Source organism: Aptenodytes forsteri, unplaced genomic scaffold (genome assembly GCF_000699145.1).
Source record: "Aptenodytes forsteri isolate BGI_AS27 unplaced genomic scaffold, ASM69914v1 Scaffold265, whole genome shotgun sequence".
Lineage (NCBI taxonomy): Eukaryota > Metazoa > Chordata > Aves > Sphenisciformes > Spheniscidae > Aptenodytes > Aptenodytes forsteri.
In genome coordinates this window covers 895,847-911,828 of record NW_008796175.1, presented here as the reverse complement: position 1 = coordinate 911,828, position 15,982 = coordinate 895,847, and the positions used below count along the sequence as shown (strand labels likewise).

The 15,982-nt window shown below is 46.9% G+C and overlaps 1 protein-coding gene across 1 annotated transcript in view; it reads right to left on the bottom strand.

The window, feature by feature from the left end:
* The window catches only part of GPC3 (glypican 3), a 119,002-nt gene that overhangs the window by 50,667 nt on the left and 52,353 nt on the right, over positions 1 to 15,982 (bottom strand). The window contains exon 2 of the mRNA XM_019474191.1: positions 4,890 to 5,584. Coding sequence (XP_019329736.1) covers positions 4,890 to 5,584 — 695 coding nt within the window. The remainder of the gene's footprint in view (positions 1 to 4,889; positions 5,585 to 15,982) is intronic.

Here is a 15,982-nt window from a genome sequence, read left to right as displayed (position 1 = left end):
CTACCTTTATCCTGCAGTTTAACAGGATCTTCTAGAAACTCGGCCATCAGTTCTGAGTGAAGAAAAATGCTTTGCTGAGCTCCCTGCTCTTTCCTTTCTAGGCAATACTCTGCAGATAGAGCTGCACACCTCCACCGACTGCAAGGGGGGCCGCAGGGGCTGGGCAGCTCTATCAGCCCATTTCTTTGCATTTCTCCCTAGAGATGCAGATGTCCAGGCTGGGGCACACCTGCCTGACAAGCCTGGACTAACTGAAGTTTCTGGATATGTTTTTTTGGTGGCGGGTTACTGGTGTTTTTCATGATGTACTTTTTCTATGAGACTTGTAAAACTAATCTTGTATTTCTTTGCAACCTGCTCTCATTCCCAGATTCAGTCATGTTACAGACACATCAGCTCCACAGTATCTTCTGTGCCCGACCCCAATTACGCTAACACATACGGGTCCTGCCAAGCAGAGTCTCCCACTGTGCGAGGCCTCGGGGATCGGCGGCTGCAGCTCCACGTCCAGACAGAGAGGCACCACACAACAGCTAAAGGGCAGGAGAAGTCCTGCCACCCCCATCCGAAGGGCTGAGAGGGGACACGTGCCCTGCTGGGTGTGCAGGGCAAAGCAGCTAACGCAGCCAAAATCCACATCCCTTTCTCTGACAACTCGTACCTGCAGTGCATCCTCCTCCTCACATGCAATACATGGCTACAGCCTCACCCCAAGCCACGCACCTTTTTTGGTTCGTGTCTCACTGTGCTATGAGTTGCCTGTTGTTTCCCACTCTGTTGGGATGTGTTCAAAATCCTGATGAGTTACAGGGAAGGAAAAAAGCACTAAGAAAAAAAATATTTACATAGACAAATTAATATATATGTCAAATCAACGGTCTTCACCTCAACTCTGCAACCTTTCAAAATAAATTTACAGTGCTGGTTTAAGGTAGGGAGCCTCAGAGGAGATCAACTGCATCATCTTACTATGTAAGACACCAAGACCTATTGTTTCTCTTGTACTTCCAAAAGCAGAGAAAGCATTAACTTCAAGAGGTGCTGGGGTTGAATATTTTATGAAGTTTATTTGTATTGCATCTCTCCGATTGTCTTTGTTTGTGGTAGAAAGCATGAACAGACTGACTAAAATCACTCTTCCCTACATTCATGATTAAAATATCTACAAGAGGTGGACATACTAGGCACATTTGCAACCAGGGAAAAAGTAGCAGATAGGAAAATTAATATAGATATAGCCCCAGACAGAAAATTTTTTCCCCAATCTGCCCTGAGACTCAGCTCCCTCAATAAAGTATTTTAATAGCATATTTTAGGTGTGAAGTTTTTAAACAGACAAATTGTAGAAATAAAGCCCTAACGCACACTATTGCTGACAAATCAGCTGTTAAAGCAAGGCTTGGGATGGGAACTGCCTACTGCCATATTACTGAATTCACTCTCCTGCATTGCTGTTTCCATACCAGGAACAACACCCGCGCATAGGCTTACATTTAAATGCATACCTGGAGGCGCACAGTTTCCAAAAGCAGATTAACAACAGTATGACTCCACGTCTTGGGGACTGCAGAGCTCCTCAGAAACTTACCTGGAGGCTCTGCAACACCTCTGAAGCTCCGGTTCACATGCCCTTTGTAGCCAGGTCTGCCGCAAGCTATAAAAGGGGTCCAGGTCCTCATGCAAACGCCCGCAACCCAGCCTAGGGGTGGGTGGCAAGGGGGACAGCTGCATGGAGGAAGGATGCTCGGTCAGGTAATGCACCCAAGGACCTGAAACACCCGGAGAAAAAACTACTGCCGCAGAAGTGCCACCAATGCTGTGGAAAACCAAAGAAGCCCAAAGGACAGGCAAGGGCAGTAGTGTTGTTATTCAGGCTATAATCACTATGGGCATGGAAGATAAGTTTTCCATATTCCAGGGGATTTTAATGACAATTAAATAACCTGTCATTATCCTTAATAATGTACAGGTGAATTGAACTTTGCCTACAGAAGCAGTGGTGGCCAAGGTCAGTAATAAAAGAGGTCGATGTGAGAAGCAGCACGAGAGCAAAGCCCCACATTTTCAAAGACAACTCCTGTGGCATTTTATACTTTCATATGACAACAGTGTCTAAAAACAATCATATTTACAGGATAACAGTAAATACAACTGTTTACTTCCAGGTATATTCTTTGAAACTCAATATGTGCTAATAAGTTTAACAGAGAAACTTTCATTCCAGCACAGCTAAAAAAAAAAATTGCATTCTATCACTTAGGGGCAGAGATATTTACCCCAGATCCCAGATGCAGACCAGCTATCAGCCAGGCCATCTGCAGTGCTGTAGTTAAGACTGTCAGCACTTCCATTACCGCCCTACTCCTCTACTGAACAGCTCATACCTTCATTCGTAAAAAAAGTTGCTGTGGGCTGAGGTTTGACATAAAAGTCTTAGATGAGCAACATCAGTGTTTTAAAAATAAACTAAAAACGCAGTGGCCATTCTCTCTTAGTGACAATTGCCAGACAATTGGCTGGCTTGGCTTGGATTTTTTTCCTCTGCACTCCTATAACTCAAAAATGTCTCTAGAGCAAATAAAAGAATCACTCAAGTTTTAAATAATCAAGAGGAGTTATGTTTAAATAAGTACCTAACTATATATGGCACTAATGAATTCAAACAGCTCCATCAAGTACAAAAGCACTGAATGGTTCTGCAATGCTCCGTGATTTTTTATTTTAAAGGAAGTCAATTTATGTTCTGGTTTGGCAGAGGATGGGCAGATTATGGCTCTACAGCCATGGCTTGCGTTGACTTTAGCAGTGCTCCATCTACTTGTCCTCCCACAAAGACGTTTTCAGTAGACAGATCAAGGTCTCAATATTCAATAATGTAACTTACAGTCATGATCCTTCACTGTATACATGGACATCTTCAAGAAAAAGTGCATTTTTATTGTTGTGCCAATAAAAGAAGGATATGGGAGGACAGACATTTATCCTTTCAGGACCACACAGCAATGCACATGTTGTGTGTGCTTGCAAAACCTGGCACACAACCTGTAAGGGCGATGTTTCTGTTCTGCCTTAGCACCTACAAGCGTGGCAGGTTTGCTGGTGCAAAACATGTTGGATGCTTTTGCTCACAGCTGAATATGTCGACTGATCTTTCAAGATCAAATAGGCTCACATTACATGTAGAAGTAAGTTTTGTTTCTTACTGCCCTGGAAGTGCCAACCGAGCTTAGAGTTGAGCTGGGTTTTCTCTCTTGTATACATCATTATCACCTGTAACATGAATTCTCCATCTCACCTGACCTCAAGCTAAACCTACAGTTACATCTCTGCTCCTTTGCTGTTCCAGAGAGGGTTGACAGGTTCTGACCGATGGGAAAAGAGCCTGCCCTGGCTCCACAGCAGCAGAAGCCATGCCCAGCAGAGCTGCTGTCCCTGGATCCCATTAGCTCCTGTGGTCCTGGGGACATGAGAAACACTTGGCAGGCTGCTGTAAAACAGGGATTTTCTGCAGAAAGGGGCTAAGGCATGCAGGTTGAAAGCCAGTGTCCTGCACTGTACCCTGGAGCCTAACGAGTCCTAATGCAGCCCATGAGTCCTGCCTGCATCCATCTGCTCAGGTGACCAACACCAAAACCCAGCCCTCAGCCACAGCCTTCTCCTGGTCACCGCAACACAAGACTAATCCAACTTACTGGAGATTTGGTCCCTAAATCCCTTCTAAGCAATGAAGAGAGCTTGTACCATGTGTGCTAAACCACCCAGAGGGTGTGAAGCCACCCGGGTGCCACCACATTATTTCACAGCCTGCATATGTGAGGTGGCATGTCTCGGGCAATCAGCGAGCAAAGATGGCACATAAAACAGCACAGAAGAGTGCTGCTGGCTGAATGCCACATAGCTCCAAATCCATAAGCCGATACATTTCCACGGTCCCAAAAAAAGATAAGAATTAGTTACAGTGCAAGTACTACAGTGACCTACATAAACACAGTTCGTTTGTAAACAGGAGTCGAGAATGATAGGAACAAGCAGCTAACAGGGAAATGGTGGCAGATTTTAATCATCATTGGCTTTAAGCAAACTATAACAATATTCCCGCACCTTTGCCCCCATCCCCAACTCTACCCTACCTGCACGGAGCAGCTCAATTGTGTCTCAAGAAAAATCTCCTCTGCAAAACAAGCGTTATATTACCACAGCCCATTTGTCCTTGGCATTCAAACAGAGCAGCAAGATTTTCTGAACAAGAAAGCCTCAGTTTCTTGGGAGGCTCATAAATTCACACAATGTGTTTTTAAAGAGTCAGATCACTCCGAATAAATAAGAAATAACTTCATCCCTGGGATTAAAGGTGGCCCAAAACCAGAATGAGCTACCAAAAGAGGGAAAACCAGATCTCCTTCAGTAAATCAGGAAGCAGGGGATGCCACAGTACACACTTTCACTTGGCATCTATTTGGAGGTACATTTCAGTGATGTTAAAGGAGGCAGGGGACACCTGCAGAGCAGGACCAGCCTTTCAGAGCTACCCGAGGCAAGCACAGCGCACAGGGAGTGCTGAAGATGGTGGGACATCTCAGCTCCCGATCTCACACCCCAGCTACAAGGCTGATGCCAGGATGACTCCAGACCCTTCTGCTCTGACCAATCTGAAAAGAGGCAAAGCCCTCACCTGAAGCCCAGGCCACACAAACACCAGTTTCAAATGCTACCAAAAGTTTTAAAAATCATAGAACTGGGGGCAGAAGAAGGGAGGAGCTGGTAATTGGAGCATTTGGGGTTTGTTGGCTGGAGGACAGGGGTAAGTTGGTTTCAATACATAGAGCTAGTGGTACACAACCAGGCCCTGCCATGGCAGCAAGCTAGGGGAACTACAGAAAACCACTCACGGTTGTCGAGAGCTTTCCTTCGTTCTTCTGCACGTAGACAATCGCATCCCGCACCAGGGAGAAGAGGTTCAGGAGGACATGCTCCATGTCATAGATGCCATGCATGCCTTTGGTCAGCCCCTCCAGCGACCCGATGTACTCTCGCCAGTGGTTATCGATCTCTACGACGCCCGCCAAGCATCCTTGCATCACCACACCACAGTAGCTGGCACAGGGCTTGGCCAGGACGAGCCCGTGGCAGTGAGAGCAGTACCACATCTTTAGCAGTGCTCGTCCACAGTCCTTGCTGAATTTTAAGTGGTCAGTAGTGTTTATCACCTCGATCCCCAGGTTGAGCGCCTGCAGAAAGACTCGTGTGGCCTGCAGTGACTTGGACACCTGCGTCATCATCATCTTCGGGTAGTTACCAAAGACTTTGAGGTCTCTCCTGGCTGCCCGCAGGCACTCAGTCATTTCCACAGAGGGATCAGGGAAGCCAGGATTAATCAAGTGAGAGTAAACCAAAGGGAATAAACTGTCAAAAAATTCATTTATCATGTCATTAACACTGATGTCAGAGCCCAATATGTACAGCGAGACATCAGTAAAAAGTTCTCCAACAAACTTAAGAGCTCTGGGCCCCATGCTCTGGTAGTGGGTCCTAAACATGCTGTTGGTGAAGTTTCTTGCATGCCGTACTACAATCTCAAAGGCTTCTGCAAAACAGAACAAAGAAAAGAAGTTATTAAGAGACCATGAGCTCAGGAACAGGGAGGATAACATTGTACCGCATTGCTGCTGCAAAGGCTGGTCCCATCCTGCCCGCTTTGGGTCACACGCCTGCTGGCAGCCGTGCCTGCTGCAAAACTTACCCGCATCAGCTATTTTCAGGGGAAATGCATATATTCTTTAAACACAAGCTACATTTCAAAATGGCAAAAACTATGATCTAGTTAACATTTCAGCTTTTAAAGAAAATATTGATTCAAGAAAAGGGCTAGACTGCAATTTCTTTCTCTCCCTCTTTCATATTGATTTGAAATTAACACGAATTCTATCGCAAGACTTAATTTAAGGCAGAGATAAATGTTTGACAAACTGTACAGTGTTTAAAATTAGGAAACAGTGAATGCTGACATTCCATTATGAAAAGGAAAATATTTATAGGAGCTTAATCACAGAGGATATTCGGACTCAACCCCCAGCACCTGCCCTGCACTAAGTGTCCTCAAAGCCATTTGAAAAGCCCCTGCAGTGCTGCAGCTTTCCCAAATGCACCAGGCTCACTTCAGCTGCAGATCCAACATTTCATCTGCCCTGGACATGAGCTGCTCCGTGGTCCAAAGTGATGCTGAGAGCCGACGACACAGTGTCCATTTATGGGTGCCCAGCCAGGACCACTCTCACACGCATCAGGTTGTGCCAAACTGCCCTGTGAAGCTCAAGTTTTACACGGAGACCGTCAATTTGCTGGGAAAAGCCAGGGTGGATTTTCCCATCTCTACCTTCAAAGACTTGAGGACTTTCTGCCCACACCTCCTCCGCGCGGCAAGGAGAGCCTCCAGCAAGCACAGTCACTGCGCGGTTATTCCCTTAATTACAGCCCTCCTCACCAGGAGGCTTCCAAAATATCCATACCCAGGTACACAAAGACAACATACCTCCACACGCCTCAGTGTGCAAGTTAAAGCATTAGAAGGGGAGCCCACCAGTGCAAACTAAAGTCTTTTTCTTCGGCCAACTCTCTACCAGCCTGTGTCCCACCCTCCAGGGTACTATTCATAAAATGCTAAAAATAATGAACAGCCTCTCGGTTCACAGGTTACTGACACCCCACGATGTAATCGCTCTCAACTGTGTCACTCTGGAAACACACATCCAGGCTCAATTTGCATGAAAATTATTCATGTTCAATAATTAAAGGGAATGTTTAATTTTTAAAACCGTAAGTGTTATTTTTCCCATTTGTTAAGGCTGGGATGCAGCTGAGCGTGGCCTGACGCCTGTCCATGGGGGTTTGGTATCAACGCTATCACAAGCAAGATCAGGCCTTGCTGCTCGCCCTGCATAACCTCTCGCGTTACTCAAGAGCTTTTGAGACCATCACATCTCCAGGACTTCCAACTCTTTCTTCCCAGGTGCACCCTATGCGGGCACGCCTGGTGGGACAGGGACCCAATGCTGTTTGCTGCCCCCCACACCAGCATGCAGAAAGCTATGGTGTAAGCAGCGATCAAAGCAGAAATTACCAATACACTTGCAAACAGTGTCTCCATCCCATCTGGTGCCTGCACCCCTCTCGGGCGTGCCACTGAAGCATTTTGTCCACAGCTCCCAAAACCCGCACCAGGACTGCCGCAGCGAGCCCAGAGCAACCATCTGCGGTCCCAGACGACAGCAATCCTTCCTAACACCACAGATTGAGGGATGCAGCAGCGCAAGGACACAGAGCTCCTCTCTCCATGCCTCCCTCACCACGACAGCAGGCATCTCGCTCTTCACACCCATACAGAATATTGCAAAGCTCTCCAGGCACAATGGCACGTCCGACGCGGAGTGGGGTAAACGTGTGGGCTATGCAAGCAGAGCAAATTCTGGTTGCACTGTTATTAAAAGTTTTAAAACAAAGAAAGTCTCTTTAAATAGGGCACATAGATTACGAAACTTTTTTCTCTCCTTCATCCTCAAGAGCACCAGAATAGCTTTTTCCTCAAAGAGCACACAGCACTTTCTGGGCCAGTGTTTTTTCTGACAGCACTGCAGACGATGGCAGGATTTTCATGCTGTGCCTTACCATTCGCCTTTAACCTCTTCTCTGTTAGTTCCCTTAGAAAAAGTCATCCCTCTTCCCTTTTCTTGCTCCTCTGTGTTTTGCAAGTTACCATCAGAGCCAAGAGACTCTTCGCTGATTAGAAAAATATTCCAAGCTCCTATGCAAACCTCCTACGGCGAGAAATGCTTCAGAAAGGAATCGAGAACAGTGGTGTTATCAGAAGAGTATGCACACACAGTCCCACTGCTTTAAAGGTCATGACACGCACGTAATTTTTATCATAACAACTGGCTAAGAGTGTCTATTTTATGCACCTTGGAGCCTTTGCATATATCCATTGGAGAGCACAACAGGGACTACAAAAGCACACGGAGCCTCCTGCTGCCCTATTAATAGATGCAAGAAATAATAAAACTTTGTAAAAAAAAAAAGTCTTACAGATCCAAAATCTCTCACACCCTAACTCCCCTAGTAGACGCTTATTCTGAAATATTCCTCACAAAGGGCTGGCTGCAAGAATTTTCAGCTGCCAGCAGCAGAAGTGACCCATGCCAGACTGGAGCACTTCAAAGAGGAAGAAACTTTGTGGGTCAGTCGCCTGTGCTCCCACGGGTGAGCCTCGCAGGGAAACGGAGGGGATGCCGCATTATGGAAGAGGCACAGGCTTCTGCTCCCCCATAAAATCCCACAGCCTGGATTTGCTGCTGGTAAAATCTGCCCTGCTCATAACATGGCATTATTGAAACTCCTGTTGCTGGAGGACAATTGAATCTTTTCTTTCTTCTATTTATTTCAAGGATATTTTTAAAAAATCGGCAATTTAAGGCAGCTGGTTTGCAGGTCTAGCTCAACAGAGTAAATACCTCAACAGCACTGATAAAGCATAGCATCAGACTTGCCCCCAACTTCCAGCAGGCAAAGGTACTGCATGGCAGAGCGGAGCTCATGTCTTACCGTCTCCACCACCGTAGCTATGCACACACAGCAGAACTCAATCATGCCACATGGTTATTTATCTGCTTTTAAAATATTTTCTAATGTGATCAGTAGGGAAAAAAAAAAACCCCAACACTAAAAAAAATAGTTTTGTATGCACTAAAATTTAAACAGCCCTGATCCACAAGTCCGGCTTGGGGAGATGACAGCTTGAGCCGCCACGGAGCACCACTCCAGAAAGTCAGTCCTGCCTGGGTAGCTCTTAAGCACATTTCATCCGCAGGTACCTAAAGGTGCTGAACACATACACAAATTGTACTCCAAAGTCATTTCAGTCAGCACAGGGACAAAACCTGGGAGCAACTTAACCATGCACAGCACCACGGTGCTCTGTCCCAGGATGGATGGGAAGAACCATACCCTGCCCAGGTGAAACAAAGGAACCGTATGCAGGATATGAGCCAGAGCACCATCAGAAAAGCATCGAACCTGCTGCACTAGTACTATAATCTGTTGACTATCTCTGTCAAGGGCAGTTTATCAGGGCTCCCAAAGGATGCATGAAAGCTGAAACTCTACTCTAGACCACAGTTATCAGGCATCAGTTCAAAATCATGGGCTATTACTTATTTTTCCAGCAGGACTCTCGGTAAAGCACCTGGAAAGGAATTGCTGCCCGGTTCCAGTGGCCAGGAAGGAAGGACTAAGCTGCTTTCAAAGTGCGAAAGCTCCCCAGAACACAGCCCAGGGAGAGCTGCACGGCCACTGCAAACTGGCAATTAGAGAAAAGAAAATAAATTGTCGAAGAGCATAACAGTGCCCTGAGTGGGGATTACTGGCAGGGGAAGGAAATCACTGCGTTCTCAGCTCAGATAATAAAAGTCTGCTGCTTAATAAAAATGCCAGCTTTCCTGAGAAGGCGTGTTCACTCTTGAGCTGCAGCTACTTCAAAGGGGCCGATGCTGGGGCCGGAGGAGCTCCGGATTAACCTGCTGGCTCCCCCAGGCTGCAGGAGGCCCCAGCCAAGTCTGGGACTTGATGGGTTTATTTAAGAAATTACGTGATGCAGTTGTCTGAATCACAAGGAGCCGGCGCGAGCGACCCCAGCGAGCCATTCCCGCATGGCATCCCCTGGAGAGGCAAGAGCTGCAATCCAATGGCAGCTGCAGAGCCAGAGCAGTGACAGAGACAGCACCCAGCCCCAACACAGCACCCCCAGGTCTGAGCTCAGCAGGTGCAGCTTCACAAGCAACTGAAGGTGTTTGGAAAGGCGCTGCTGCCGGGAACAGGGAGGTCTGTCCTCTCTCTGCACTCCCATGCCAGCTCACCAAAAACCAGCACCACGACAGCCATCGTTGCAGCCACGTGGAGCCACCTCCCTGCACCACCGCGGCCACGGGGAGAAAGCGTGAGCTGTCACACAGAGGGGAAAGCAGGATCCACCATGGCAGTCGGACACCGGGACGTGCCTGCCCCTCCATTACTGTGCTGCTGTTGTTTTGCTGCCAACACAAGCTTCCCACAGGGACAGCTGCCCTTCTCCGTGCATCACAGCACACCACACGAGTCCCCGTTGGCAAAGGCACATGAAAGACAAGGGAGCCGCGCAGCAAAACTTGCTGCATTAGCAGCCCATCTTCCATAGTGCATCTTGTAAGGGAACAAAGTGGGGTAGAAGTGCTGGATTGTGTGACATCTAGTCACCCCCAGCACATGGACACCAAGCTGTTAAAACTGCACCTACAACCTTGATTTTACTGTTTCTTGACATCTGGGCACACAAACCATGCAACCATAAAGCTCTCTCTGAGCAGGGAAGCTCCCACCATGGCTGCTCCCACTGCCCGTCAGGAGCTGAGCTCCCAACTCCCATTGCACCTTTGCAAAAGATTCTTTTCTTAAAAACTGGCCAATTGTTTCCTGACATTTAAAGCCTTATCTTGACCACGTAAAGATTTGTCTTCACAGTAGAGGAACTACAGTGTTCGTTATTCCACTGCAAGAGCTCGTAAAGACAAGGCCTGGTTTTATTTTTTGGGAGACAGACAGGCAAGTAATCCTAGACAAGGTCACAGTGGCACCATCATGTTGCTGCCTCCCCATAAAAGCTTCTGGGCCATCTCCTCCAGGACTTTGTGGCCAAATGGCAAAACAAACAAGAAACTAATTTCCATGCAGCAGAAACCTCCCTTGAGATCAACACAGACCACTGGCATCCAGCTGAATTTCTCTCTCTGCAGATGGTGATGCATTTTGTGATTCACTGCACCTTTCATAGGATGCTGCTGCTTGGAAGCGCCCCGGGCTGCAGGCTGCAACGCCACACGCAGCGCTTCCCTGTCCTGCTCACCAGCTCCACGTACAAAAATGCACTTTGAACACCTTTTGGGTGTGAATGTGCCCCTTCTCCCTAAATAAGTCTCATCTATGGATGCGACTGCTCCAGGGCAGCAAGTGAACCAGCTCCTGAAGCTCAGTGCATTTGTTGAAGTCCCTCTTTCAGGCTCTGATGGCTCTCCCCATGTACCTCGATTTGCTCCCCAGGCCCCTTCCCTGGAGGCTCCCTACTTGCAGGACCTGGCACCAAACTCTCTGTGCAAGGCACAGCAATAACTGCAGGGGCCAGAATGCCCCCGGCCCGGCCAGACTTCACCTGCTGAGCTGCCCTGGCTCTTCCTGCTCCCTGGCACTTCCCTGCCAACGGTAAAACCTCATTTACTACCTGTGAAATGATCTATTGACGCAAATCCTCTCCCTTCACTCCTCAGGACACAAATCATGTTGGGAGAGAATGAGGCATTGGGATCCCTCAAGCCCACGATGGGAATCTTTTCCATCCTGAGACAAAAACATGGGTCTCCAGGCAGGGTGGTGGAAAATTCATCAGTTAATTAACTTGGTCCTAACGCAATCGCTGCACCCCCTTCAGATCCAGGGTTTCTAAACCTTTGAAAGTCCCGTACACCTAAAAACCAAAAACGCTCAGCCCCCCCCACAAAAAACCACCAATGTTCATGGATGGGAATTCAAACATCCATCAAGGAAATGCTAAAAGTCTTTTTTGTAAGCTCACCAAAACATTTTCTGACACGGCAATTGCCGCGGTACTGCTAGGAAGCAGTGAAAGGAGCCATAGGCATTCACATGTGAGTAAGCTCTAAAGGAAATACTTCTTTAATATCTCCAATGAATCAGACAACTTCAGACTCACTGCAACAGCCCGTGTTCCTGAAAGACACACAAAAGAGCTCACCAAGAGAGAAACAACTGTTTGCAATAACAGCCTGGCTGCCACAGGCACTACTGGTGAGACGAACCGCAAGTCATTTTTCAAACAGCAGGTAATATTTATTTACAAACTTGGAAAAGGTTTGCAATATACTGAGCAGAAAGGAAACAAAATCCAAGAGATTTTCCCCTGGCAGCAATAAGAGCAGACTCCAGATTTGTTCCGTTATGATTTACACTACACTGCAAGTTTTTAACAACGTTATCTGGAGACAAAAGCTCTTCTAAGCAGCATAATTACTTTTGTCTGTGGCATTACAAAACCCATAAGATGGTGCCACTGCTGCTGTTACAGGGCTTGTTTCTCTGAGCACATTTGGGTTTAGAGCTTAGGAAATGCTTTTTTTTCCAACTATGACACAGCCTTTTGGATTACTTTTACAATATTGTCACTATAAAAATTATGGACTCGAGCTCCCAAGCTTATGAGATTAGCTTCAAAGCATTAGTAATAAAAATTAGAACGATTCAGTTATTTTGTCTTCTAAATTTTAAGCCATGAAGGTTTGCGCTTTCTAACTTTGCTCCATCACCACCAGACCAAGAGAGGAAAGGTCTCTGTCCAGTCTTTAAATGAGAGGAGGCTCCCTCCAGCTCCGTGCCCACCACCCTCGCTCCCGCAGGAGCCAAGTTAAAAGTTTCCAAAGCCAGTGCTGCTCACCAGCCAAAGCCAAGTCATTATGGTCTTGTCAGAAAAGCATCTTCTAATTATCTGTGCCTATCAAAAGGCCAAGCTCCAAAGCCATTTATTTTTAATTGTTCAGCTTATCTAGTGCCCTGGCATTTTGAAATACACAACTCCCTGAAGTTTCTAATAAAAATACTGTATGCCAGCATCTCATTATACCCACTCAAAATGCCCTGAAAACACGCTCCTATTATATTCCAGGTAACAGTCCAACTGTTAGGCAATTAGTCACACCGCGGTTCACCCATTTATTACTTACATCTCACACACAAAAACTTTGTTAATGCAGACAGCAGAGCCCACCAATGCAAGCTGCTATAAGCCCAGAAGCAAGGAGACAAGAAACACTAGTGCCCGCAGCTCCCCACCTTCAAGCAGCCTCTCACGGTAGTCCATGCCCGGACCCTGCCTGGAGGGAGTTCAGTGCAGTGCTCCATACCCCGTGCAGGCATCCGCATCTCGTGACAGCAAAAGCCAGGTTTCGGGATGCTGGAGGGGACCACAGGAAAGCAGCTTGTCTTTTGAGGGGCACTGGGATGCCTTGAGAGATTCCTGGAGACCCTCAGGAGTACCCACTTCGATGTAGGAAGCCCACACTCTAAGTGAAATTTCAAAAAAAGCCAAAAAAAAAATCTCACAGCAAACACCTCTTGAAAATGACTCTGCAGTAAAATCTTTTCTGGGGCTTCATGCTTGAACACGTGGCTGTGGCACTTTTGCTTAAATATGGGTTGCACATCTATTGTATAATTCGTTTTCCCGAGCATCAAGAAATATTCTGTTTTGTGCCATGACAGATGTGTGAATGCTTAAGAGATTCCTGAAAATTTAATAGAGAGTTAAAAATGCAAACAGTCAGGGCTGGCACAAGTGGTGGATGAACATGATTCTGCATCAAAACCAAGGGGAATGGGAGGAATAAGGTCCCAGAGAAGCAGGCTCAAACCGAACCCTGGGAGCACAAGTAGGAAAAGTGGAGACAGAAGGATGTAAAGGCTTCTGCAGCAAACAAGGTAGCTCTCTTGTGCTGGTAAACTGTCAGACCAAAGAAATATAAGCCTCTCCCCATGCAACCCACGTCCCCATCCTGGTGCTGAAGCCCACATAAGGGCTGGGGTTCAAGTGTCCAGGCTTCTCTCCATCACTGGGCACCAGTTTAGGGATGCACCGTGCAGCAGAACTGCTGGGAAGGGGCACGGCAGAGCCCAGATGCAGGAGTGCCCAAGGACGAAGGGAAGCCTTTGGCTTGGAGAACCTCAAACTCTGCACCCACCATTTGTGTGGGTGAACACTGCTCCCACAGAAGCGATTTACCGCAAAGGAAACGGTGTTTTTATCCTCGTCCAGTGCTCTCCGAGACAGCTGGGAGTTTGCACTACAGAGAGCAAGAAACACACTGCTGCTCCCCAGCGCAGGGACCGCTGGGGTCAGAGCAGTCTCGCCCCAACCCCGCCTCGTGGGAAGGCAGAGGCAAGTGCTGAGCTGGCAGAGCTCGGGGTCAGCCGATGAGGAGTTCACTTTCAGCCACACACAGAAATATGTACACTCCAAGTATTTCATATTTTCCTCTTTCCCTCTAAAGGGGAAAAGTTAATTAAACCAATCCCACAGTGCAGAAAATAAATCACTGAAAACAGCACCACCAGGCTTTTGTTATGTTATAGTTATATCAATAACATGCCCAGAACTCATGTCACATCACTGGGGAACTTTCACCTTCACCATTTTACTTTTTTTTTACCCCAAATATTTACACTCTTTGCTTCTAGTCTCTCCTACCTCTCCAAATTGCTGCAGAGCCAACAGTCTCCATCTACAACTCTTATTTTGAGCCAGCTGCTCAGCCAGGGAACACAGCCCAGTGCAGCAGGAATAGCTTCAAAAACCCCGGGAAAGGGGCATTTCTGGCCTGAGTAACCGAGCAGACAGAGATATCACAGATCCAGGCATTTTACCACTGCAAAGCCACATCTGGGGTTGTTTTGTTTTTATTTTTAAACACAAAGTGCATTTCCAAAAAAGAGAGGAGACACAAGGAAACCAGCACTTGGTCACCCCCCCAGCCATATTTTACTAATTGGAGGCTCCAACATCCACCTAATGGGGTTATAAAGATATCAAAAAAGCAGCATGCCTCTTAAAAGACAAATGACGAGCCACATTTCAAGCAGAGGGCAAGTGATTCCATACACTCCCTCCCAAATTTACAAGCCAAGACCAGGACACCAGTTTGTATAGTTCCTCCATTTATTTTAAACTAAAAGTTACAAGCAACTTCTGAAAAAATGCATGCCTAGCAAATTCCTTTATTCCAGAATAAAGGAAGATAGAGCAAGCCACGAGGTCAAGTTGAGCTTGTATTCAAAAATTCAAAAAAAAGTCTTTGGAAGTGCATTGGTCTCAGTAACCTTAGAGCAAGGCAGATCTGAGACAGGTTTTCCAGCCTCCCTTTCATTCCAGCGGGCTTTTATCAGCCTGTTAAGTCTCCAACAATGGAGAGCAGACTATTTATTTAAGAAGCAAATTCCTTCCTTTATAATCTCCCCTGGCCAAATTCTCTTTAAAGTTATCTCAACTGTCTGATGAAAAGCAAATGGCAGAAGATCACTTCTTGATCCCCATAGTAACACAAAGGACTTGCACTTATTTAAGGGCACCTGTTGACCGTTTTTAAGTCACTCCAGCCCCTTTATTTCTGATTTCAGCTTCCTACCTGTGCTAGCACAACTTGGGAAAGGCATTTGCTCAGTAACATACAGCAACCAACATCAGTGTAACTCTCTTCCCCTAGGGTGGCTGTTCCCAAGACACAGAACAGTGCTCGGGCTCTCAAAAGCAATTTAGTGATTTTTAAGCCGATTTTGTCTCAAGACACCTCAGAGAAGGACAGGGGTTTCCAACATGGAAATAAGACCGTGTATCACCTCAGTAGCACAAGTGCAACCAGTCCCTCCAATGGTCTCTGGCAGCATCCAACTCTCTGGGCACACACAGAGTATTTTAGCAGCATCTTGCTCGACACGGAGCAGGGTACCCAAACCCCCGTCCTGTCTGAGATGCCATGGGGACACACAGGACACCATACCCACACCAGCACCACTACAACAGGGCTCAGGACATCCCAGACACACAAACCCCAGGCACCGTCTCCACCCATAAAAAAAGGAGGACCTACCCATGGCCTCACTTTCCAGACTTAGCACCTTCCAAAAATTGAACTCACTTCTTTCCTTCCTTCCGTCCTCTCTGGTATCTTGAGCAGAGGTCCCAGAACAACTGGCTGTTTTGCTGGGGTGTTTTGGGTATTGGGGTTTTTGTTTGTTTGTTCGTTTGTGGGGGAGGGTGGTTTGGCAGGGGTTTTTGGTTTGGTTTTTTGTTGATCATCTTTGTTTGTTTGGTGGGAGGGTTGGTTTGGTTGGTTTCGGGGGG